General features: G+C 44.8%; 1 protein-coding gene across 1 annotated transcript in view; it reads right to left on the bottom strand.

The window, feature by feature from the left end:
* ALK (ALK receptor tyrosine kinase) overlaps positions 1-25,040 on the bottom strand; it is a 677,634-nt gene that overhangs the window by 72,168 nt on the left and 580,426 nt on the right. Inside the window, exons 9-11 of the mRNA XM_041756066.1 lie at positions 19,050-19,219; positions 3,502-3,596; positions 3,205-3,330 (exon numbers count right to left, since the gene is read on the bottom strand). Coding sequence (XP_041612000.1) covers positions 3,205-3,330; positions 3,502-3,596; positions 19,050-19,219 — 391 coding nt within the window. The remainder of the gene's footprint in view (positions 1-3,204; positions 3,331-3,501; positions 3,597-19,049; positions 19,220-25,040) is intronic.

Genomic DNA, 25,040 nt, shown 5'->3' with positions numbered 1-25,040 from the left:
ACAAATGTAATTTTCCCAGACTTAATACTTGCCCCATTTTCTCTCTGTTTCTTCATCTGATTAGCTAAAGTGACTCAGGCTTCCGAGAATGCTTCACAAAGCACCTGGACAGGCTTCTCCCTGCCTATCTAGGCTCCAGTGGCTCAGGTCTGCCCGGTGGGCTTGGAGGTGAGGGGACCCCCAGACCCGGAGATCACGGCCTCGTCATGGGGCTGACCTAGGGGACATGCAGAGTGTTTAGGGAGGTCTGGATGTTTTGTGAGTGACTGTTTTCAAAAGATCCAGTGTAACCTTTGGAGCTGCTCTAGCACCTGCCAGGAGGTAAAGCTGAAATGCCACCAGCCGCCCCTGTTCCAGTCCAGCAGAGACTGACAGCGCTGAACTTTGGGAAGGAAATCTTGTTATTTTGTCTCCTCCATCCTTTGTTGGAAGGCTGGGCTCTAATGTGCTTACCGGACACGCACGGCCTTTTGACTAGGATGCTCCCCTGCTCTTTCCATTTTTTGTGTTTATCTCTGAACCTGGATACCCGAAGTGGCCTAGTTGGCTGAAAGAATGTAGACTTCAGGGTCACATCCTGGCTCCATTCCCTACCAACTGCGGGACTCATCTTCTCATCCCACGGTGGTAATGACAGCACATATCCCCGGCCAGAGTGAGGTCTGGATGGGTTGTGTGTGTAACACTCCTGCCCAGCGTCAGGCATGCGTGCTCCTTGATAGCTCTTCCCTTCCCAGCCCCCTCCCACCACAGCCCTCCCTTCTTCTCTAGAGTTCCTCCCAGGCAGAAGCTCTGAGCTGGGTTATGCTTCACCTTGTGGGCCATGACCTGCTGGTTCACAGGCCACTCCTCTCCTTCTACCTGTGCTCTCTTCTTATAGACTGGGAGTTCTTTGAACACCTGACCTGGGTTTTGTTCAGCTCAGCATCTCTGAGCAGGTGACTGGCCACAGAGGAATTGTGCAAGGACTGTGTGTAGGTCTAGATGAAAGCTAGGTGAGGGAAGGCCTTAGCACAGTTCCAGGGTGGCCTGTTCTCCCGACCATGAGGCTGAGTCCTGGCCAAGTGGAGCCAAGGGGCATGATGGACTATGTCCTGTGGGGGGTGGGGAAAGGCAACCCTGTTCCTCCTTCTGCTGATGAATCAGAAGGTGCTAGGGGTGGGCAGCGTGGTGGGATTGGGACATCTTTCAGCAGGCGCAGGGGCTGGGAGCCTGCCTCAACTTCTCTCTCCCCTCTTGCTCCTCTGCAAGAGTGAGATCCTGGGAAAGCCCACTGAGGCTGCTTGGGGGTATATTTGCCTCAGTGGCCTCTTCCCTTGGAGTTGGGGTCCTTTCGGAAGGGGATCTGGAGGCAGAATGCTGACCCACAGCCCCCTGCCTGTCCCTTCTGCTCTGTGGCTGGGTTGGGCAGCCGAGGAAGCTCCAGCCTCTTCAGCAGCCCCTCGCTTCTGATTTTATTTGGTGGGGAGGTGGGGAGGGTCAGCGCTTTCCAGCCGCCGCGTGATTTCATTAGTCTAAGTGGCAGACCCTCGTTGATGAGCCTTTTAGGGACAGTGGGAGTTACATGGCAATAAACCGGGAGTCAGGGCGGGTGGATGGCTACTCCTGAGTGCTGGTTGCCAGTATCTGAGAACTGAGTTGAAGCCTCAAGCGCCACCCACCCCAACCTGCCTCCCTCCGCCCCCACATCAGTCGACACATGTTTCTGGAGCCCCCACATCAGTCGATACATGTTTCAGGAGCCCCTGCCATGTAATCAGTGCTGGTGGTGAGGTGGGGCCCGGGCTTGCCACGATGTTTGCTCAATGTGTCCTGAGTGCATCGCAGGGAGGCAGTGGCTGACCAGGGCCTAGGGAGTCCTGGAGGTCTGACACCAGGGTGGGGTGGCGGGGAGGGGCAGTGACCCATGGATGGAAGGCACCTCCCTCACTTTTTCATGAACAATGAGGCAGAGTAGGGAAATAGAGACAGGTGACAGGTTCCCCCTCATGTGGAAAAATGAAAATGTGTTTTGAGGTTCTAGTTAAAGGTGAAGAGGGGAGAGGTGAGAGGTGAGGGGAAAAGCAATGAACTCTTTCCCCTGGTCTGGCCGCTAGATTGAATCAGGCAGGAATCAGGGACAGAGAGAACTACACCTGGGGCAGCTTTCCAGGCAGAGAGAGGAAGGGGTTTCTTTCTTCAAAGATAAAGCAAGGCTAATATTTACATAATAAGTTGAGAGTCAATGAATTTAGTGTGAAGGTAAAAGTCTCTCTCTCTCTTTTTTTTTTTTTTTGGACTTTTCACTAAACAAGGATTTCATATGAAAGTAGAAATTAGACATTTCTCATTTATCTATTGTTATTTTAATAGAGTGATCTTTTATAGAACAGAGTATATGGGTGTCCATTGTATGGGTGGACAGTGTTGTACACCTGCTTCTCCAGGTTAATTACTTTACTCCCATACCCAGGTGCCCATGCCCAGTTGGGGATTTGAACCCCTTGACCTGCTGGTATCAGGCCCCAGCTTCTCTGGGGCCAGTCTCACAGGTCTAATAACTGTTAAAGAACATCATACTGGCTTTGGGGACTGATTCTGAGAGACTTCCTCCTGGCACAAAGAATAGCTGTGAAGTCACACCATGGTTTAGGGCCAGAGGCTGAAGAAGCCTGTGTTTGAAGCAGCAAGAGTCTCTATGAGAGAAGTCTTTTAGCCTGGAAGATGTGGAGTCAAATAGCTTTGGAGGGGAGCCAAGCTTTGAGGAGATGTGTTGAACCTGAAGCTTTTGTGCCTTTCCTCATGATGGGCTAGCCTGGCTCTGAGCAACAAATAATGCTGGTTTGGGGCCCAACCCTCTTTATGAGAGGAAGAAATCTGACATAAGGTTTGCTCTGTTCAGTAGATGGGGAGTGATATCAAGAGACCAAGTTTGGGGAAAGATCAGCTTGGTTCTCCCGTATTGGTGCCTGGGTATTCCCCAGGCATGGAGGAGAGTTGCTCCTTTGCACAACTTCCAGACGCTCCATTTGGCCAGGTAATAAGACACCCCAAAACAACCTCCTCTTACAGCCCCATAGCCAGGGTATGGATGATGTTCCTTTTAAAAGTTGACTGTTATAGTCTTTAAACACAACTCCCCACCACAATCACAGCCCTTATCTTTCTTCTGCCTTTTGCAACCAAAAAAGTGACTTTGCTCAAATTTGTAAGTTGAGCCCTTACCTGTAGGGTCAAAGACGGGGGTCTCTCTTGCATTTTCCCAGGGTCTCGGGTCCTTGTTTGGGTTTCTCTCAAATAGATTTCTTGATTTGGGTGCTGTATTCTGTGGCATCTTCTCCTCCCCACTGACTAGAAAAGAGAAGAGCCCATGGGCTGAGTTAAGGGAGACTTGGTCTAAGGGAGAGAGAGGAGGATGCCCCGGGGGAGGTGGGACAGGCAAGTGGGCTTAGGTTACAGAGGGATAGTGGGGCCTGGGGTTGTCTGGGTTGGGAGCAAGTGCCAGGGACAGGGTGAACTCACTGGTGAGGTAGCAGTCCAGGCTGATGGAGATATTGTCAAAAGCCACGGTGGCTCTGGATCCTTGCCCCCACCACGCAACAATCTGCAGCCAGAACCTGTATGTGTGTTAAGAGGAGTGTGTGTAAGGAACAGTGTGGGTTGGTCACCTGTCAGGACGTAGCATGGTGGACATGTACCGATGGCTGGTTCATTGCTGTACTTTGTGTCAGTCTTCCCCGATCCCAGAGCAGTTAGTTGTGAGAGGGGAGCAGTCTACAGCTCCCCCTACTTCACCCACACAGAGCACTTCTCTTCCTGAGGGGTTGTTCCATATGTTAACCCATTTTGCAGTTTCGGGCTTGGCTCCAGGACTCCCTGAAACTCTGAGGAGACCTCCTTCACTTTTTGGCATTGAGGGTAGGCAAAAATGGGTAGGCTTGATAATCAGTGGGCACTCCCTGGCAGAGGCAAAGTCATTATTAAAATATTAGAATGCTTCTGTACCAACTGATAAAGAGCAACTGTCCCTAAGTGTCCCCTGCTTGTTGTCTCAGGCAACCTGGCTCCTTCCCTGGTACCCCTAGTTTCTCCCATTATTCAGCAACTAAAAGGTCAACCCCTTGCACAGTGAGGGGGATCTCAAGGATCTGGTGTCTCATCCACCATCAGTCTCCATTGGGGCTGCTCCATGCAGCGCCCAACCATTGTTAAATATTAAATAATTCGACTCTGAATTATTTAATATGAGTGGGAGTGTCTGTAACCAACGTAGAGCAGTCTGTAAATATTAACAGCAAACCCACTGAGGTCTCTTCACAGAGAAGGTAGCATTTAAGTTGGTTTTGAAGGAAGGTGAGGACTCAGATATGTAGATGTGAGAAGAGGGCATCTGCACCGGATGAACTAGAGTGGGGGATAGCTCAGAGCAGGGCAGGGCCCTCGTGGCTCTATGTGAGGGGTGTGGAAGGATGCAAAGATGGGGAGCGGCATGTGTGTATCACACACAGCATCAGGCTTCTCCATGAGCTTCGGGAAGGTCATGGTTTCCTTAGATTATCCCAGTGGACATGGTCCTTGGATGAGCTCCCAGCTCAAGCCAGTGTAACCTGGGGCCCCGCCGGGCCTGGGATTCTCGGGAGGCAAACAGGGGCCCTAATGCTGTCATCTTGTTCTGTTTACAGCAGTTGCCAGGGTGAGAGAGATGCTGTTCACAGGCAGCAGGAGAACAGGTGCACAGGGCCATGTGGGGATGATGACTAGCAAGAATCACATCCCTGGGTGGAAGAGTAGTGGGTAAGAGCCCCACAGCCCACCTTTCTGATTTCTCCACTCTGGGTCACCACCTCCTAATCCATCATCCACATGCTGAGGGGTCAGGCCAGGTGCTGAGCATCACCAACATACCTTCCAGGTGGCCTGGGGTACCAGAGTGAATGAACTACCTGCGTGTGCCCACTTAGCATGGAGGAGAGGGACAAAAACCCTGTTTTGCCCTGACTGTACCTTTGCAGGGAGACTGCATGGCTCTCTTCCCCTCTCTGCTCTCTCTCCCTCCTCTCTGCCTTCATTCATTACTGAGAGATTAGGGCTGCAAGGTTCTCAACCCGCCACTGGGCCTCTTAGCATGGATGGCATGATGCAGGCTGGGGCTGGAATGGTCTCTAAATAGAAGAGTTTCTAAAGTGCTCTGCAAGGCAACAGCAGTGGCAGCTGCTGTTTAAAAGAGTTTGATTGACACAGGGAATTGCACATAGTTGGAGTCAGGAACACTCCTAACAATCAGGGAAGACTCAATCAGATGTCGAGTCAGATGTAAACATGCACTGCTGCCTCCGTCCACCCCAAAGGCCACCCTGCCAACCCTGCCTCAAATGCTCCAGACTCTAGAGGCTGCAAGGAGGGGATGGGTGGCATGAGGGTGGGGGGAGGGCAGGAGTGAAGCAGAGGCATTCTGTGTATGGGGTCTGGGGATGGCAGGTGTGAAGGAGGGCAGGGGTGAAGCAGAGGCATTCTGTGTATGGGGTCTGGGGATGGCAGGTGTTGGGGCAGGGAGGGGACAGCAGGACCCATCTAGGAGTTTCTGTTCTTTTTTCTTTCTTTGTAAATTTATTTTTTATTGGTGTTCAATTTGCCAATATATAGAATAACACCCAGTGCTTATCCCATCAAGTGCCCCCCTAAGTGCCCGTCACCCAGTCACCCCCACCCCCCGCCCACCTCCCCTTAGGGAGGTTTCTGTTCTGTGGGGGCACTAGCCAAGGGGCTGGGTGGCTATCAGGGCCCCCCACATTCAGGAGATTCAGGATTCTCTGCTTTCAATGGTACTTAGTTGTACGTCTTCAGCTGAACCTTAGGTGAAGAAGAGATTGCTCCTGGCTCTGCTTCCCCCCAACCTGCTGAAGATGGGTGAGACATCCTCGAGGCTCTCGGTCTTTCAGATACAACCAGTCTTTCCTGTTGTGCTCCCCCAAAGGAACAGATACCAAGTCATCTCCAGGGTCAGTTGCAGCCTCGGGTCTTGAGTTCTAATATATACCAGGTGGAGTGCTCTGAGGCTGAGAGAAAGTTCTAGCATCCACCAATTAGACTGTTCTAGGATTGGGGAAAGTTCTAGCATGCACCAGTTAGACTGCTCTGGGCCTAAGGGAAGGCAAGGAATCCACATTACTGCCAGGATTATGGGGGTCAGGTGGTTCTAATAAACATATAGGTTATTCTACTGCACTTTATCCTAAAGCCTTAGCTCCATGTGGAGAAAGAAAGCTGAGCCCCTGTAGCTAGAAGAACTTAACCCTCCCTCTTCATGGGCAGCCTGGTCAAGGAGAAGGGAAGAGTGAGCTCTTTGGGGGACCTCCAGCTCCCTCACTGATTTGTGCTATTTAAGAACATGGCAGCTGAGCTCCTCTAGCCTTTAGCAATTGATTTCACTCCCTGCCCCTCAATAGTTCACACCTGCTCAGCTCTTTCCATCTTTCCAAATAAGACACTTTTGATTGCAAGGATTATTGTTGCTTTTTCTCTTTATTTCCAGCTGGTGGGGTTTGGAACTTGTTGATAAAACAGACTTGGCTAGAGATCGTGGTTGGAGCCTGTCTTCGCACAAAGAATGTACCCCTTGACTCTATCTTGCTCAGCTTTACAGACAGGCCTATTGAAAACTGGCCTGGGGAGTTGGGGGGGTGGTGGCCACTGGGGCAGTGGGCCCAGTTTAGAGGACACAGCCTTGGAATTGGGTGTCTCCCAGACTCACTGGGCAGATCTCTGCAAAGGAAGCGCTGATGCTGCTCATGCACAGCTTCAAAAACGCGCAGTCTTGCTCAGACAACAGACTGTTAATGGACATTGAGTATAATGCCTTATTTGCCACCCTGGCAGCCTTAGGGATTGACAAACCTAATTAAGTTCACTTAATGATTTTAAGTAGCTGACAAAAAGGTGTGTGTCTGAATGTGGACTGAGGGAATAGCAAATGCTTTAGAGAGAGAGCAAGAAAGAATGGCTGGCCTGGGTAAAAGGCATTTATTTAACGGATGGGCACCACATCTCAGATTCCTCTGGACCATTTAGTGGGCTCGGGAGGGGGGGGGCAGTGTTCTGCATCCCTTTTCGCAGCTGGGGCTTGTCTGGGCTCTGGCTGCTTAGGATAGAACTGGAAGATACTGTTGAGGAAAAATGCTTTCTCCAATTTCTCACTGTGCACTTGATTTGCTCGGCAAAAGTCTTCTAAAATGGACTGTCACAAAGACCAGGTCGCTGTATGCATTTCTATTAGAATAATGTATGTGATGAAAAAGCCCTGCCGCATCCATCCTATTATCTGCATAATTGACTTCAGTTACCAGTTGAAGAGGAGGGGCCAGTGGCCGGCTTTGGGTTCCCGGGACCAGCCTGGGTGAGATCAACATGGCCAGCGCTGGACATGGGTGCCCTGCTTGACTCTAGAAGTCTGTAAAGTGAGGCTGGACAGTAAAGTGAGGCTGGACATTAAAAACCACTCTCAGTAGTTGGGAACACCCTCTCTTCCTGCTCAGCCCCAACCCTCAGAAGTAATTTACCATCTTCTGACTTGGTTTCCCCTCTGGGCATCATGACACCCAGAGCATGATGGGGAGTCAATACAGAGAGATTCCCAGGTTGCCAAGGCCATGGAGATCTTTCACAATGAACTGGCTTCTGTAACGGAGCCCTTTGGGGTAGATTGGGGAGAAAATGAGTTTTCAGCCAAGCTGAGCAAGCACAGAGAATCCACTCACACTCTTCAACAATCTCAGTCCCAGGCTTCCAGGCACTGGCTGTCTGTGACTAATTGTTCTGGTTCCCACATTTGCCCTGGCAGGCCACCAATTGGCAAGGCCTGCCACAGGAGTGTTCACCAGACTACAGGGTGGGGAGAAGCCTTTCTCTGGCAAATTCCTATTTTGCTATTTCATTTTCTCATTTTGGGTTATGTATATTGAGCTCTCCTGGGCCCTAGGTTTGAGGGGAAAGGTGAAGGGTAGATCTTGCTTCTTTGTAGCCCTGGCCCAGCAGGGGAGGTGCCTGGGTACAAATATACTCACTCAACAGGCTCAAAAGTGTCCAGTACCCAGAGGGAGGAAAAGTAACGCACTTCTTCCAGGGATCTCTTGGAACAACTGGGGGCCTAGAAGGCTGTCCAGAGCTAGATGGCACCTGCATCCATTCTTTTCAAGAGACCGGAATGTCCACTCCACCTTTCTCAGGTGGAGAATGTCTCCATTTCTCCAACACAGAGACATTTCTAACACTGGCCTCTTCTACTCTTTGCTGCTCTGTCAGCCTATGGCTTTGAGAGCTGAGATGGTGCCAGAGATGGAGGCAGTCTCCACGGTGAGAAGACCCAGGAAAGGGGTGGTTGCTGGTTCCTTTCTCTCATAAAGAAATATCTTAATGAAGATGAATTAGCAGCTTTCTCTGCTTTGTGAGGGCTGAGTTTCAAAAGGTAGAGTGGAGTAGATACTGGGCTACATTCTTGGCGGGGCCCGGGTAAGTCACTGAAATTTATTAGGCATCATCTTGGTTAAAAAACGAACAACAACTATGTAATGTGGATATTTTTTTTTTTTTATAATGGAAGCTTTTCTTTAGCGTGGGAGATTCTAGTTCATTGTTCCTGTTTTATATTTTTTATTAGAAATCTGTGCTTCCTCAGGAGTGCTAGAAGTTCCATATATCTCCCCCTCTGCCTTTGAGCAAAGATTTTTTGAGCTCCTGCTTTGAGATCAGGCATCATCTCTGCAGCTGGGAATATAGAGATACACAAGACATCAACCTTGACCTTGAGGAATTTAGATGACTTGTGATTTGTATTATTCAGTGGCTAGGAGATTTCTAAACACTTCTTTAGTTCTGCACCCACAGAGCTGGAATTGCACGGACTGGGAAAACATTGAATCTGGGCAGTGAGAGAGAAGTCAAGAAAGATTTTGAATAACTGAATGCCTAGGGTAATGGTAGGGCTCTGGACAGAAGAATCTCATGGGAGCAGGATGTACACAGGGACATACTGAAGGTGTGGGCAGTTGGAAATCCAGGTATGGGACTCAGGTGAGATAAGGACTATGCATCACCTGCACAGAGGTGAGGGTGGAAGAGGTGAACACTGATGAGATCCAAGAGAACAAGATGTATAGAAATGGATTCTACTTTACTTCAAATATCAGCACCACAGTTATCTTCTAAATTCCAAACTTTGTGCTTGGGAAGAGAAGGGCCAAGAACTTAAGTCTACATTTTCAGAGGCACTAAGAGTTATAAAAACATGTGCATATGTTGACTTGAATATTGAGCTGTGGATATTACCAAGAAAATCTTTAGCAGATCTGAATATCCTGTTATTCTAAAGGGGTTCACTTATTGCCATTTTGAGCAACTTCTTAAAACCAGGCTCACAGGCAGGATCGGTCTCACTGCTTTGCACTCTTGATTGTGGATACTTAGCAATCAAAAGCAACAACTTGTCCCAAACGTCACAGTAAATCAGTGTTAGAAATAGGATTTAAAGCTCAGAATTGCTAATCTACTCCTTGCTCCAGTGATCTGGGATATTTTCTGAGAAAGAAACAGGGCCAGATCCTTTCAGAGTTATGAATGTTTGATTTGTATGTATCTATGCCTGGCTGCACATTACATTGCTGAGCCACCAGCCACATTTCTCCCCCTCTTCCTAGAGGGCTGGCCCAAGGCTGTACTGGGCCAATGGTGCCATTTGGAAGGTGACAGAAGAGGCATCTTCTCCTCCAGCCCCTCTGCCTCCTTTCTAAGGTCTGCTTCCATGCTCAGAGCATTTCACATTTGGTTTCCCATGGAGCTTTCAACAGCCTCCTTGCTCTGGTTTCCCATCCTCCAGCCTATCACTATGTTCAATGACTCTCATTACCCATAGTGAAGAGTCCAAAATATGTGTCTTAATATTCATACTCACCTTCTCCCAAGGAGATGGCTCAGGATTCTCTGATACAACCTAGATGACTCTTGTTGAACCCCCATAAAACATTTCTGCCTATTTGCCTCCATTAATCCCAATGGCCTTCTTTGGAATGTTCTTGTCCCTTTCCTACTTTTGGATGATCTAAATTTTCCTCAAGGTCCATCTTAACTCCTGATATAATCCATGTTCTCTATGAGATGCCCCCTGACATGAGGTCACCATGCCATCTGAACACTGGTCATGCTGTTGGACTCTGCACAACACTACATGTGTTGCTGTTTGCCTCTCAGTGCATATGCTTTGTCTCTCCCCACACCCAGCATGCAGGCCCTGTGATGGGCAAGAGCCTGGGTCACATATCCCTTTCCTTCCCCTCTGCTTGTTGGGGGCTTAATATATATTTGCTGACAATGTGGCAATGATACTTCCCTAGTCACTCAATTCCCTGTTTTGCCCACAAGACATTTGAATCTGACATTTTATGCCAGTGACTTCCAAACGTGGTCAAACATCAAAATAACTTATGAAACTTAAAAAAGTATGTATCCTTGGCCTAATATGTGACCTACTGAGTCAGAATTTCTATGTCTGGAGCCTAGGGCTCTGCATTACAAACAAAAATTAATTTTAAAAATCATGTTTAGCCAAAGTTGCCAACCATTATCCTATGGTATCCTGCTAGTTTTAAGCCTTCTCAAAAACATCTTTTGTTTGTTTATGTTTTGATTTTAGAAAGGAAAAATTCAGTGAGGGAAATTCTAGGGTGATTTCTGCAAGAAAGTCAGGTTTTGCTACATCATAAAATTTGGGAATGAAATATTCATGCTTTAGAATAGGTCCTGGAGTTGATTTCAGCCGTGAATTATGAAGGTTCTAGAAAAAGACTAATCAATGCTCAGAGTAGCTAAACAAGGAATTGGTATTCTCAAGTGACACGCTGATAGATGCTCAGAGATAGGGGCTATATTCCTTGGCTTATTCATTTTAACATATCTTTTCATTTTCTCCCCATCAAACCCATTTTTCCATCTTCTGGACACACAGCTAGACTATATTCCTCAGCATCCGTTGCAGTTAAGCATAGTCATGTAACTGAGTTCTAGCCAATGGAGAGTGAGTAAAGTGATGACTCACAAAAGTCTTCCTATGTGAGATACTTCCATGCTCTTTCTCCATTGGTTGTCTTAATGCAAAGGATTCTAAAACTGGAGAAAAGGATTGAGCCACAGGAAGAAGGAGGCTGGGACCCAGAATGACCAGATGAAAGGCCACTCTCAACTAGCACACTCATTTTGGATTCCACATGGGCAAGAAATACGTTTCTTTTTGTACATCCCTGAGGATTGGAGGTTTAATATTACTTTGGGTAATGTTACCCAACTAACATATCATGTAGCACAAACCTAGTTACTTAGGTGTTCTCCATGTATCTGACATGGTTGAGCTGATGACTAACTCACTGCTGGGGGTAGGATGATGGGTAAAGTTAGCCCTTGGCTGGCTGAAGTACACTTCCCTCACACTAGGGTACAGCCATCCCCTAATACACACTCTACATCATGCCAGGACTAGGGATATGCCTGAGTATGGCAAGGTGAATTTAAGGAATGTGGTCTAGTGCTCTGGGATGCTAGTTCCCTCATCTCTCTGAGAAAGGTAAGGGGAGCAAGGTCAAGCTGTCCATGAAGGGCTTTGAACTTGCCAGCTATAGTCAATGCTATTCACCCCGTTTGGCCTAATATTGCCCGGGAGCCTACCATTTTCTCCCAGTTCAGAGAACTGACTCAGGCTGATGTTAATAAGCACACTGAGATCCCCACCCCTGTAGCTTCAGGAAGGGCCACAGTTGGTTAGGGGCAGAGAACACTTTTTTTCCCTTACCCACTGTGAAGAGGGTCCTGGAAGTGCTGAGTTTTGCCTGTGTACATGGACTCAAGGCAGTCAGACTCACTCAGGAGGGAAAGTTGCCACCTGAGAAAGAGAGCCTTGAGATCTTCCCCTTCCTACTGCCCCCATCTCTGACTGGAAAGCCTGTGGGGCCACTCCCAAGAGAGTCCCTGATGTGCATATCTTGATAGTAAATGAATAAACAAATGCAGGCTACCCAGGGTGACACTCATTGCTCTCTGCTTCTGTTAGTGTGGGCATATCTGGCAGAAGGAGAACCCCAAACTGGCTACCAGAGAGAAGCCTGTTTGGCAAGCAAAGAGTCTCAACAGCTGTGGCTTTATTGAGCCTCATGCTGTTCTCTCTGTCTGTGCTTCCCTCTTTCCTGGCCTTCACTGCCCTGTGATGCAGAGGTCTTGGTTTTCTACCAGGCTCCCCCTGTAGATGACATTCCTAGAGGGCTGAAATACATTGCTTGTCCAGGTAAACCTGTCACCTGGCACTGGTTAGGGCAGTAAGTGTTGGCTGGATAAATACATAGTATCTGAATGACTTTGGAGGTTAGTACCATTTTACATTAGAGCTTTTGTAGGTGTTCTCTGGTGGACTGAAAGGAGATGGAAGGAGCTCTGAGGAAGAGCCTTTATGTTTAACTACCTGTACCTTGATTTAACCCTTTTGTGCATCCATCTTCTAACCTGAGAATGAGGGATGACATCTGCTCCAGCTATCCAGAATTATGGGACAGAGTGGTCACCTAGGGTAGTGATGAGGCAAAGTACTCAGGGAGGCAGGTGCATGGCTGCTGTGGGAGCAAGGAACAGTGGGCAGAGTATAAGGAGTTCTAGGAGCTGCTGTGATGGTTCATGTAGCCTGACTAGTAGAGGGCAGCAGACACTAGTTTGTGGGATTTGCTGGGGTGATGTCTGCTCCTTTCATAGGCATCTCTCCTTCCTGGAGTGGCAGAGGAAAGCAGCTACAAATGGAAACTTTTGGAGAAGGGAAGGCAGGCAGAAAGTGAAGAACCAGGAAGGGCCTGACCCTCTACTGACTTCTCCTGGGGACTGTGTAGCCGTTGTATGACCTAGATTTTCTATGTCAGTCCTTATGGAAATGAACTTTACTCTCTAATCGAGGGTGATTTGTTAAATGTATAACTAAATATATTTTATTTTTATGCTTTTGTTAGACATGGTACATTAACACATTTGCAAATGAAAAAAAAATGGCTATTATGATGTATGCTCTAGTTCTGAAGTGGAGATAGTCAGAGACATGCAGGAGTGGTAACTTGAAAAGCCACATGGAGGAAGGGCCATTGTGTCCCAGGAGAAAAAAAGAGAGACTCTCCCTATGCTGGTGGTGCTGTGCAGGCTGGAGGAGTGAAAGAAGGAGAACAGGCAAGGGCTGGATGAGGAGTGGTCTTCAGCAGGACCCGGGCTGGGGAAGTAGACAATGGATTTCAGTGGTGGAAGATGCAAAGGAAAGACAATAAACTAACTCAAAATGAATAAGAAGTGTGGCCTAAAAAAAATCTAAAACCCAAATATTTTGTTCATAACAACGGCTATCACATTACGTTTTCTACTACATGCCAAGCACTTTGCCTTCATTTCCTCAGTCATGTACGCATGAAGTAGACTAGCCTAAAGGCTAAGGGAAGATTATTTAACCTCTTTAGAACTCATGTTTCTCTTTTAAAAAGGGGGATTAATTATAGTATCTATTCCAAGGGATGTTTTAAGGATGAAATGAGATAATGCATGTTAAGTACTTGTGACAGTGATGGGCATGCAGTAAGTACTCAATGAATGCTAGCTCCAATCACTATCATTTATAACTTTGCTCATGGCTCTATGAGGAAGCTGTGATTCAATTTACAAAAATCTGAATTAAACATAATTTTTTAGGAATTTGTCCAGACGTGAAAACTGAGGCTCATTGGAAATTTCTGGATTTATTCTCCCTGGAAGTTACTACTTCTCTACTCAGGCAAGAATAAGTAATGAAAATGTCATTCTCATCACAGAAAGATGCTACACAAAGGAAAAGTATTGTTACTTATAATACCCCATCTCAAGCAGAAGTTCTGTGGATGAGAAACAAGAATGGGATATGAGAGAAATTTTGGCTCTGTGGAGCTTGGCCCAAGTACATAAAGACATAACTCTCAGTTTAACAGATCCCATTCGAAAGATGCATTTGTCAAACACACTACTTGTCATTTAGGACAAAGGATACAAAAGGAACAGAAATCTAAATATCTTCAGATGGAACATTTTTTCTTGTTAGACTATGTATATAGGGTACAGCTAAAAGCCTTTATAATGATAATGCTAGAGAAGAGAGCCTCCACATGCACATTAAGTTATGTACTTTTTATCTGGCTGTATGATTGCAGTGATTTGTGGGACAAGGTTTGATCCATGGTATTTCCAAATCCATCTGGTAATGAATTGAACTTAGCACCTGCTTTTGCTCTGTAAGCACGTCAAAGCTTAAGATGGTGTGGGATATATGTGTTTAATTTACTAGGATATATGATTATAAAGAGGAAAACTAGGGGTATGTTCCTATAAGAGACTGACAGATTAAGAGGAGAGGCTGTGCCTTTCTTCCATTTTGAGAAAAGGTAGGATTAATTCCAACAGAAAGAATGGCAACTGAGTGGGGAGGAAATAAAGAAAACTAGTTATATGAGGCGGATGTAAAGTAATGAGATAACTTTAAGCACATATCAAGCCAATATTTGAATTGGTGATGTCCTTCAAAATTAACTTGAAAGCATATATCTGTATTCCAGGGATGTTGGCACTGCTCAAAACATCATGGGTATTACTTGTAGAGATTTTTCTTGTTAGTCTCTATAGTATGGTGATATTATAGTTGGTTAATATCACTTCATAATGATGACAGACTGTGGCATTATTTCTATCCCTTCACCTGTATGTAAATGGACAGAAAGAAATACCATTCCATGGATCAGTGTCTCCTCATAATCAACCTTTATATACTGATGGCATATTCTCTGAGCCTTCACAGAAGGACTACTATGTGGTGGAAACAATGTGAATATAGCTCTTTGCTCTCAAGTGCTCAGCTCTAGATCTCTGCTCACAAGGATTAGGGCACACAATTAGGATCAAAGTCTTTCTTATAAAGTGATTCTGACAGAACAGTGACCAGAGATAAAGGAAGCACAGGTACCAGGCAAGTCTCTAAAGAAAATTCCTTGTCATAAGAGTAACAAATGCTGCTTGGGTTCATCTGATGGGACATAGGTGCTGCTTTGATATACAGAACACTTTGTAGCAGTATTTATTGTAACGTGATTTTATCTGTTTTGTTAGACTGAACGCAGTATTCCAGCAGTGAAATTCTCAGTTAATTCAGCTGGAGTTTGGAAATGTATGCAATTTCTCTCAACACATCATTCTGTAAACACACATTTATTGGCATATGATGTGTTAGGCATAGTTCTAGATGCTCAAGGAGGCAGATTTGATCCCTGCCTTGTTAGTATGTATATTCATGTATTGAAAAAGAAAAAGGATATCTAGGTGGCTCAGTGGTTGAGCATCTGCCTTTGGTTCAGGGTGTGATCCCGGGTCCAGGGATCAGGTCCTGCATCAGGCTCCCTTTGAGGAACCTGCTTCTCCTTCTGTCTATGTCTCTGCTGTTCTCTGTGTCTGTCTCTCATGAATAAATAAATAAAATATTTAAAAAACCCAGATAGTAAACAGTGACAAGTTATTATAGGGATTTTTCAGGAGCCATGAAAAAATATTGTAGGTAAACTGTTTAGTCTAGAAATCTTTAAAAAGCGAAGGAAGAGTGGTAGTTAGGGAGAAGGAAGGTAGAGGAAGAACATGTTAGGTGGAGAAAATGGAAGGTGCAAAAGTCTCTAAGAATCTAGCAAGGTACAACTGAATTAAAAGGTTTCTAGAACCCAGGAGCAGTTTAGAGCTAACCTGTAAACCATAATAAAGTTTCTTCCAAAAACTTTGCAATATATGTAACGTAACGTAATATTGCAGAACCTAGCAGCGGAGGAGTTTTGGGACGGCATTGGGAATAAAGTTCCTGATCCTTCAAGGTCCCTGGTTGAGGAACTGTCCAGGTGCTGAATAGGGTGCTGAATAGCTGAAGCCAGGACCTGCCTAAGGAATAAGGTACAAGGTGCTAATGCCTACCTCTGAGTGGGGAGAAAGAGAGTTGGTCATTGTCATTTATCCATTTTCCTTCTCTTCCCTTATATATTTCCTTCCTCTATCTCTCCCTCCTCCCATTTTCATTTTCTAGCAATCTTGCAGCTATAGCTCACTCTCCCTGGGAGGAAAAGGAAGAATGTGTTTATTGCTCTTCCTCCATCAGTGACTTCCCCTTATAAGGAGTCTACACAACATTGATGACAGCAAATTCAGAACACTCACCCCTATCTTATGGTTTCATGACTGGTTACTATTGCTAAATTGGCCATCCCATCCTCTTCTGAGGTTTTAGGTGGGGAGACATTATTATTATTATTATTATTATTATTAATAGTAGTAGTAGTAGTAGTAGTAGTAGTAGTAGTTATCACTCACTGAGCACCTACCTATTGTGGGCCAGGCAGTTGACCAAGCACTCTACTTCCCTAAGCCTCAGAGGTAAATATTATTATGTCTGTTTTATAGAACATGGCTTAACTTGGAAGATCAGTGGTTGTGATTGTGCTATTTTTTCAATAAGTTATCTGAGACTATATAATTGAGGGATGAGGATGGAGGATGTGGGAAATAAAATTCATTGACACTTCTATAGATAGATGCTTTTGACAGTTGTTTAGTCTCATAACAATGTGTGAAGGTGGGATCCCTGGGTGGCGCAGCGGTTTGGCGCCTGCCTTTGGCCCAGGGCGCGATCCTGGAGACCCAGGATCGAATCCCACATCAGGCTCCCGGTGCATGGAGCCTGCTTCTCCCTCTGCCTGTGTCTCTGCCTCTCTCTCTCTCTCTCTCTCTCTCTCTCTCTCTCTATCATAGATAAAAAAAAAAAAACAATGTGTGAAGTTGTATTGTTATTATATTTACTTTACAGATGTGGGCACCAACGCCCAGGGAGGTTCAGTGATTGGTTAGGGTCACACCACTACTGAGTGGCCGAGACAGTTTTAAACTTGGGACTTTCTGGTACTAAAGCCTATATTCTTTCACCCACAGTGCTTTTTTAGTTTTATGGGCCAGTCATATCTATTGGCAAGTGGCAAGTGTTTTTAGTAACTGAAAGCGGCCATGCCTCATTCTCCTGCAGTTCTATTTTCCTCTGGGTCTTGAAGCCTTCTATATCATCTCTAGCTTTGGGTAGGGGGAGTAGCTTCCTATATCAGAGCATGTCAGTGGTGTGCAGGCTCTCGGTGAATGGGGGTACTCGTGTGCTCTGTAATTGCACGCTTACTAGGTCACAAAGCATCATCAAACCATGCTGGCCTTTGTCTGAATTCCCACTAGACAGTTTGGTCTCAGTATCAATATTGGAAATGTCAGTCTGGTAAACAGCCTTTAACAGGGAGGATGGAGGCTGAGAACAAAGTCTCTTTCAAATGAAACTCTAGTGGATGGGAGTGAACAGAATCATCAACATCTTACTTGCTCTAAATCCCCTGGAGTGGTTATGAAAGAGAGAGGACTTGCTGGATTGAGGAGGAAAAAAAAACCCTTTGATTCATCTGAATTAATTTAGTGTCTCCCAGGAGGGACGGCTCTGGCCTCATCCTCCTGTTCTCCATCCCCTGCATACAACCCCCACAATCCCGAAGGACAAAAGACCGGTCTATGGTAGGGAGTGCCCACACTGCCCCTTCCTCCACTTTAATTAAATCCATTTGTCCTGGGGGCAGCACTGAGCCTCAGGATGTCCAAAGGCTTTGATCTTTAACCCACACGCATCTGAAGGAGTGGGAAGCTGGTGCTCACTGTGAGGACAATCATTTCTTCCTATGGCAGCATAGCTCAAGTTTTGAGCTTTTGGAAATAGCAGACTGAAGTTTGGGTGAAGAATTTGAGACCTAGCTTTATATTTACAAAGCTACATGCCAACTGGCATCACCCTTGCCTTGCTTTAAGGCCTTTGTCCTCATTTTTCAAAGGTGGATCCACTGGGATGGTAATTTGAATGGGTTTTAAGAGTTTAATGTAGAGGCTGCTCTGGATTGCTGGGCTTGACATTTAGCCTATTAAAGGTGGCTTTCTCCTCCAGATCTATTTATGTGCCCCCTTTATAGAAATAACTCCCAGCCCTCTGCCCCCTGCCTTTATTGGTCTGGAACAGATCAGTGCGCCAACCATCCGGGATTCTGTGTAATGCATCAGGGAGTCACAGGAGTTGCTGTGCTGGGCACTGCTTGATCCAGGCCGACTGCAGGTGGCAGACTGGTGCCATCCTGGAGAGACAAGTGGCAGCTGATCTCAGTGGTTACTGCTTCATTTTAGAGTCACACGGGGTCAATGATCTTCTAGTCCAACCCTCAGTATAAAGATGAGGAAACTGAGACCGAGAGAGGTTCAAGGTCACAAAGTTACCACTGATAGATTTCAAATAGGAACTAGGGCTTCTGGTAGAAGCACTCCTCTGTTTACTGAAGAATTTGTCATTTCCTTTATCTACCTGCTTTAGAGACTTGACTCCACAAAATCCTGGACTTACACTAACCTGAGCACCAGTCCTCACTCTGAGGCCAACTTGTTGATGTTGAAACTCTTTGGCTCTTGATGAGAATCTTGCAAAAGGGCAGGAATGGGGAACATGATAAGGTCTTTATTACCCACATCACAGATTTTGTTGTTAATAAGGAATAAATAAAATGTCAAATGGAAAATAAGGCAAAATACATTGATTAAGAGAAAATGAAATATACATAGAAAACCTGATTATTATTTGGTAGTAATATGAGTTGTTCAGTTTTATTTCTTCCTGCTACAGAAACTGGAGGCAGCCAATAAGGCCAGACCAGATGCAAGAGATGAGTGCTCATTAGCATAGAAATCTCACAGAGAAACTCAGTGCTCCCTCTAAGTCTGCAGTGTGTGCATGTGTAATTATGTATGTGTATATACATATTTGTGTATATGCACATGTATGTGCTTATCTGGATGTGCATCTTGGGTAGAAGTGATGCGGAGAGGGAAGATATGATCCCTTTTGGCATCCTGGCTGACAGAGGAAAAGAGAGTGATAGGAATGGGTTGAGGCTCACCTGTCAGCCACATCGAGAAGAGGCAACACTGTCCACTGCCACAGGCTCAAGCCTTCATTGGTGGCAACATGCCAGACCATTCTGCTTTGTTCCTTCCCAGTTTTGTTCTCCACCAGCACCAAGGAGACATTTCCCCTCAAGACTCCATGGATGAGCCAGGACATTCGGAGCTGCAAGGGGGAGAAGAGCCAGAGGACAGGTGTTAATGTTAAAAGGAAGCCATAGGTCTCCTTCCTGGAATTCTTAAGGATGTTGGAGACTCAGCCAAGGTGTGCTCGGTAAGGAAAGCTGGTGGATGCCTGATGTTGCTCAGTCTCTCCAAACAGCTTTTATGAAGGTTCAAGGAGCTGGGCAGAGGCAATGATGGACATCTTTGGAGTTTTGTTCAGGTTATTCCTAAGTTTCATAAGATTCTGTGTCAGAGGTGATCTTAAAATCAATGGGATATTAAATGAACTTCTTAAAGGGGATCCAAAGATTCTTGTTTGTGGCCCCGATTCACTTTGTGACTTGGCACCAGTGACTTTGTGACTCAGTTTCTTTAATGTCTTAGGTATCATAGATTTTTATTCCTCCCCCAGACTCTAATAATCTTAATTGAATGATACCATACCATGTATCAGCTACCTTGAGACTCTATGACTTGATACTTATGGCCACTGGTAGGCAAAGGCTAGACAAAAATCTACATATTGAGATACTTCCACAGAGTTGTCTTTCAGAATGAGGGTGTCCATTTTGACAAAAGGAAGCTTGTCATATGTCTTCATTGTGTCTTTATTAAAGGTTTCATAGACATATAAAAGGGACTGTAGCTAATATTTCTAAAAGAGTTTAAGTGCAGTCATGCCAAGTCAGTATATACTATAAACAAGGTCTCTGGTGTTTGTGTTTGATAGGAATAGTCTGTAAACAACATTTAAAACTTAGGACAACTATAGCGTAAAATTGCATCAAATATACCTATTTAGATCTTGTAATAAAAAAATGGCTATTGCAGACTAGAAGGTAAAATATGTTCTCTGGAAAGCAAAAGTTTTCTTCCACAATGGTGCCCCCTCTTTTCTTTGATTCTTATTGTTTGAAGACATGCTTTTCTATAAATCACCATTCCTTTGTCTCCCAGTCCCTGAGCTCAAGATTTCCTCACAGTTTGATCAAAAAGGTCACATACCATGAACTTCCCACTTTGTTGCACATGACCTCTTCACTAACAGGGTCGTACCTGGCACTGGCGTGCCCAGGTGCTTTTCTACTTCTGAGAGCCCAAGTCAGGTAAGCCTGGTCTATAACCATAACCTATTTCCTTATACCTTTCCCATTTCCCAGACCCAGTGTAGCAAGTACTTGTCTCCAATGATAACGCCCAGGATAATTTAACAAATCTGTTAATTGTTTTTTCTGACCTCACTTGCCTTTCTTGTTCAGTCTGGATGCCATGACTAGAAATTTTAATTCTACCATTGCTAACTAACCTTTCTCAGCCCTTAGCCCATGCTGCAGTGCCCAGCTTGGGAAATTGCTTGCCACATCTTTTCTCTCCTTTTTCTCCTTGACCACGGAATATTGCTGATTTGGACTTCTGTGAAATCATACTGTTGAACCTCAATGCCCTGGGTGGTTGGTGGTACTTATTCATCCACTGCTGATTTCCATAGTTGATTTCTGAACACACATAGCACAATGGATGTTTCAAACTCTTCCTCAAACATTAATGCTGTTACCTCTTGGTCCCCAACTCTCCTGACCATTATTTTGATTCTTACTTTACTGATAAAAATTTACTATATTAGGTGCAATCTCCTTCAGCCTCTCTGCCTCCGTCCCTCCCTTTCTTTCTTTTCCTCCCTCCCTCCCTCCCTCCTTTTTTCCCCTCCTCTTCCAGCTCTCCTCCTCCTTCTTCACATAGGTGTTTATTTATCCATTTTCTTTTTTTTTATCCACTTTCTTTCTTCTTTTTCTGTCTTAGAGGAAGATGTAGCCTTCATTTTCTTCTATGTTAATCCCTCATGTTTTACCTCCACCTAGTCTTGATCTCTCAAAAACTGCTTCCAGCACCTTCAGATTCTTTCTGCCTCTGGCTTTTCTGGCTACAAATAAGATCTGCTTTCACCGTCTCAGAAAAATATTCTTTATTTGATTCTGCTAGCTTCTCTGATTTGCAACCTATTTCTGTACCTCCATTCAGATGTTAACATCTTGGAAAACTGGCATGTAGCTGCTTTTATTTCCTTGTTGCCCATTCTTTCTTTGAATTCTTTCAACCTGGCTTCTATCCTCATTACTATAATAAAGTAGTACTCACAATGTCCTTTATAACTTACTCTTTCAACTGTCTCCATGGCCTCCTAAAGTGCCTCTCTCTACTTTCTCCCTTCTAAATTCTTTTGTAAATCTTGATCACATCTTTCTGTTTACCACTGCCATCTGTGGCTCTTCAGTGGTTTCTCACTCCTTATCAATTAATATCAAGGCATTTGTGTTCCTCTATAACCTAGGAAAATAGACCTTTTTAGGTATTCAATGAAAATTTATTGAGTACCTAGGTTGAACCACATGTATCCTCTACGCTAGAATGGTCTAAGAGTTTGAGTTAGAGAGATCTGGATTCAAAAACCATTCTTGTTACTTTGGTCCTTTTGAAACTCAGTTCTGTATCCTCTGAAATGAGAATAGGTTTCTACCTTATAGAATTATAGTGATAATTTAAAGATAGATAACAAAAATAGTGTAACAAAATGTTAAAAAGAAATTCTGGCTGAAGCACTGAGGCAATAGACACTACACTTCAAAGGGAAGTCTGAGAGCACAATGATTCAGGACTTTCATGGGGGGGGGGTTGGATAAAAACAGGTTACACAATTCTTAATCTCTCATCTGTACTTTGGATTTTAAAAAAAGTTGGTGGTTGACTACTAGAAGAGTTATTGGAATGTGTTTTTACTTGCAAGGAAGGTTCCCCCTTCATGCCAAGTCAAGAGAAAGAGCAGTTTTAATGATACCACCTTGGGCACTTGATATTAATCCCCTGCATTTTGGGGAGCTCAATAGAATACTGTCTAGCTCTTACCTGGAAGATCCAAAGTATGAACAAGGGGCTGGTTAGCTGTTCTGGTGGTAGAACAAAGCAAGGTGGAAGCATTGAATGGCCTGCACTCCCAGAGTTTGGTGGTACACAACTTGTGTGAACATTACACATAAACTAGAGTGAGCCATGTATAAGGGAGCCCATGTGGGTCATTTTAGATCTTGTCCAAGAGGACTGCTTGAAGGGGTAAATAGAACTCAGAAGAAAGAAGCTGTAGTCATCTTGAGATGCCCAAGGACAGAAGAAAGAGTAAATGACCACCTGGAATGGAGATACATATGCCCTAGTCAAGGTGAAAGACTCCTAGACATAGTGGAGGGGGTGAGGAGAAAGGTAAATCTCCAAAGAAACTACCTAAGTGCCCCCTATGAAAAACAGTCAGACTTAAACATTTGTCACATTCAGAGAATAGCATTGCCAGATCACCACAACAGTTCTGATCAGGTAAGAGTTTTCTTGCTTCCCTGAACTTATTTTCCTTTCCCTGCACTTGAGACCTTGAAGGGTCACAAGTTAGCCAGAGGACTGAAGAGGAGAGCTGAGTGAAGAAGGATAGAGATCAATGACCACTCTTCCCCTGATTTCAGGCTTCTCATCTGCAATAGTGCCAAATGTAGTAGGGGCAGGGGAGGAATGAAATCCTACCTTTAAAGCAAGGTTGAAGTTCTGACCAGATAGGCATTTTGATTTCTAAATAAGCCTGTGTTTTGTGTTTTGAAGTGACTAAAAACTTGTATTACTTTAGAGCAACCAGATAAGTAGTTTTCACCCAGTAGTCCACACGTGAGAGCCCAACAGATGTTAGTTCCTAGACTCTTTCACCTCAGTCTACATGCCAGCTTTGCACCTGACAACGTTTTTACTTCTGTGCTTTTGATCCTTCCATTTCCTCTATCCATTCCTTCCTTCTCACCACTTAAAAAAAATTCAATCTATCTATTTTTAGGGAGACTTTTCTTATCATCTATGTCAGAAATGACTTTCTCCTCTTCTGAAATCTTACAATTGAGGCTATTGGGATCATCACAGGACATAGCTCTGCTGTCTTGTCTTTCCTCCATCTTTCTTAGACCACAAATTCCTTCAAGGCCAGGACTATCTTATTTTGTATTCACAGTCGTTGTCAAGTGACCACACATGATTGAAGGTGATTAGTGTCAGAATATATAAAGATGTGTACATTTCCAGGAAGAGCTTCCTGTCTTTACTAGGTCCTCTCTCAGGGACAGAAACCAACTTTTCATCTGTGAAGCTCCTTAGCACTTTCCTGCATTCTAGGGGTCGGGTTCCAGGGAAGGAAGACAATCCACACATTTTTGCAGCTAACTGGCCGTAGTTGAAATGGCCCAGTTCTCAGCTGTTCTTAGGAAACCTCCAGTCTATAGTAGAGTTTGCTAGTGGCCTGAGCATGTCAGTGAGATGTAGCCTTGTCATATCAACAGCGGGGCCACTGGCTAGCTGATTGGAGAAAGCTGATCCGCTTTCTCCACCTTCCTATACAAAATTTTAGGCCAATAGGCCTAGGACGTGAGGACAGAACTGGCTGCTAAGAGATGGCAGCCACAGCTTCTGAGGAGGTTTACCAGGATCCCTCTTGTTAACAGTCCTTGAGATGATCATCCATTCATTCGACAAATATTTACTGCATACCTACTCTTATTGCATATTATATATATCCTCCCTGCCCTCACGAAGCTTATTATCTGAATTTAAATGAGTAACTGCAATTGTGCTGAGTGTAGCAAAAGGGGAAATAAACAGAGTCACTTGACAATGAAGACATAAAACATACGATAGTCAAATCAAGGTCCACCTGGGTGGCTCAGTTTGTTGAGTGTTTGGCTCTTGATTTTGGCTCAAGTCATGATCTCAGGGTCCTGGGGTTGAGCCCTGAGTTGGGCTACTGGCTCAGTGGGGAGTCTGCTTGTCTCCCTCTCCCTCTGCCCCTTCCCCCTGCTTGTACTCTCTTTCTCTCTCTCTTAAATAGATAAATAAATATTTTTTAAAAAGTCAAGTCAAGACACTTGATATAAGACAAGTGGACTTGAGTCAAGATACCACCTGACCCAACTGTTTAGAACTATGGATAAATAGAAGAATTGGAAATATGATTTTCCTTTCATCTTACAATACCACCACCTTTGTTTATAGTAGAAAACATATATCTATAGCTACAACTCAAGCCAAGGCATAAACTGAGTTTTGGCAGTCTATTTCTAGAAACAGACGTAAAAGGCTTGAAATGAGACCGCGAACTACAGCAAGTGAATGGCTATCAAAGTATGTTTTTCTGCCATTCATTTTTTTGTCCTCCACTAAGTGTTTAGTAAGGTGAGGTATTCAGGTAACATTATTCTTCAGATATAAGCAGTCTAGAACTTTTGGTCTTTCATCTGGCCCACTTCTGACCTGTAGTTATTTTTAGTCATTCCAGACTCTGTCTCTATTAAGTCAGTGCTTTGCTGATGAGTGTGATGTTCAGGATGGTATCATGGATATATCCTAGGAACTTGTCAGAGATGCAGCATCTCTGGCCTGATCTCGGATTCACTGCATCAGAATCTGCAGAGAAGAAGCCTCTGGGTTCCTGCCCCTGTGCCCCATTCCTTTTCCTTCTGGAATGCCCTGGAAGAAACTGCCCTTTGTATCAACATTAATTCTCAGGTGACTTATCAGACTATCCTGTTTCCTTGCCTGTTGATGATGGGATAACTTGGGGCTTGTGCCCCAATATTGAAGTGAATCAATTGTGTGACTTTAAGTCAACCCTCTACCCCCCTCTGAGCATCTGTTTTCTTTTTAAAAGATTTTATTCATTCATGACAGACAGACACACACACACACACACAGACACACACACACACACACACAGAGAGAGAGAGAGAGAGAGAGAGAGAGTGTGT

The sequence above is a fragment of the Vulpes lagopus genome, chromosome 5 (assembly GCF_018345385.1).
Source record: "Vulpes lagopus strain Blue_001 chromosome 5, ASM1834538v1, whole genome shotgun sequence".
NCBI classification, from domain to species: domain Eukaryota; kingdom Metazoa; phylum Chordata; class Mammalia; order Carnivora; family Canidae; genus Vulpes; species Vulpes lagopus.
The sequence above is the reverse complement of the archived record's forward strand: the minus strand, read 5'-3'. Positions and strand labels throughout refer to the sequence as shown.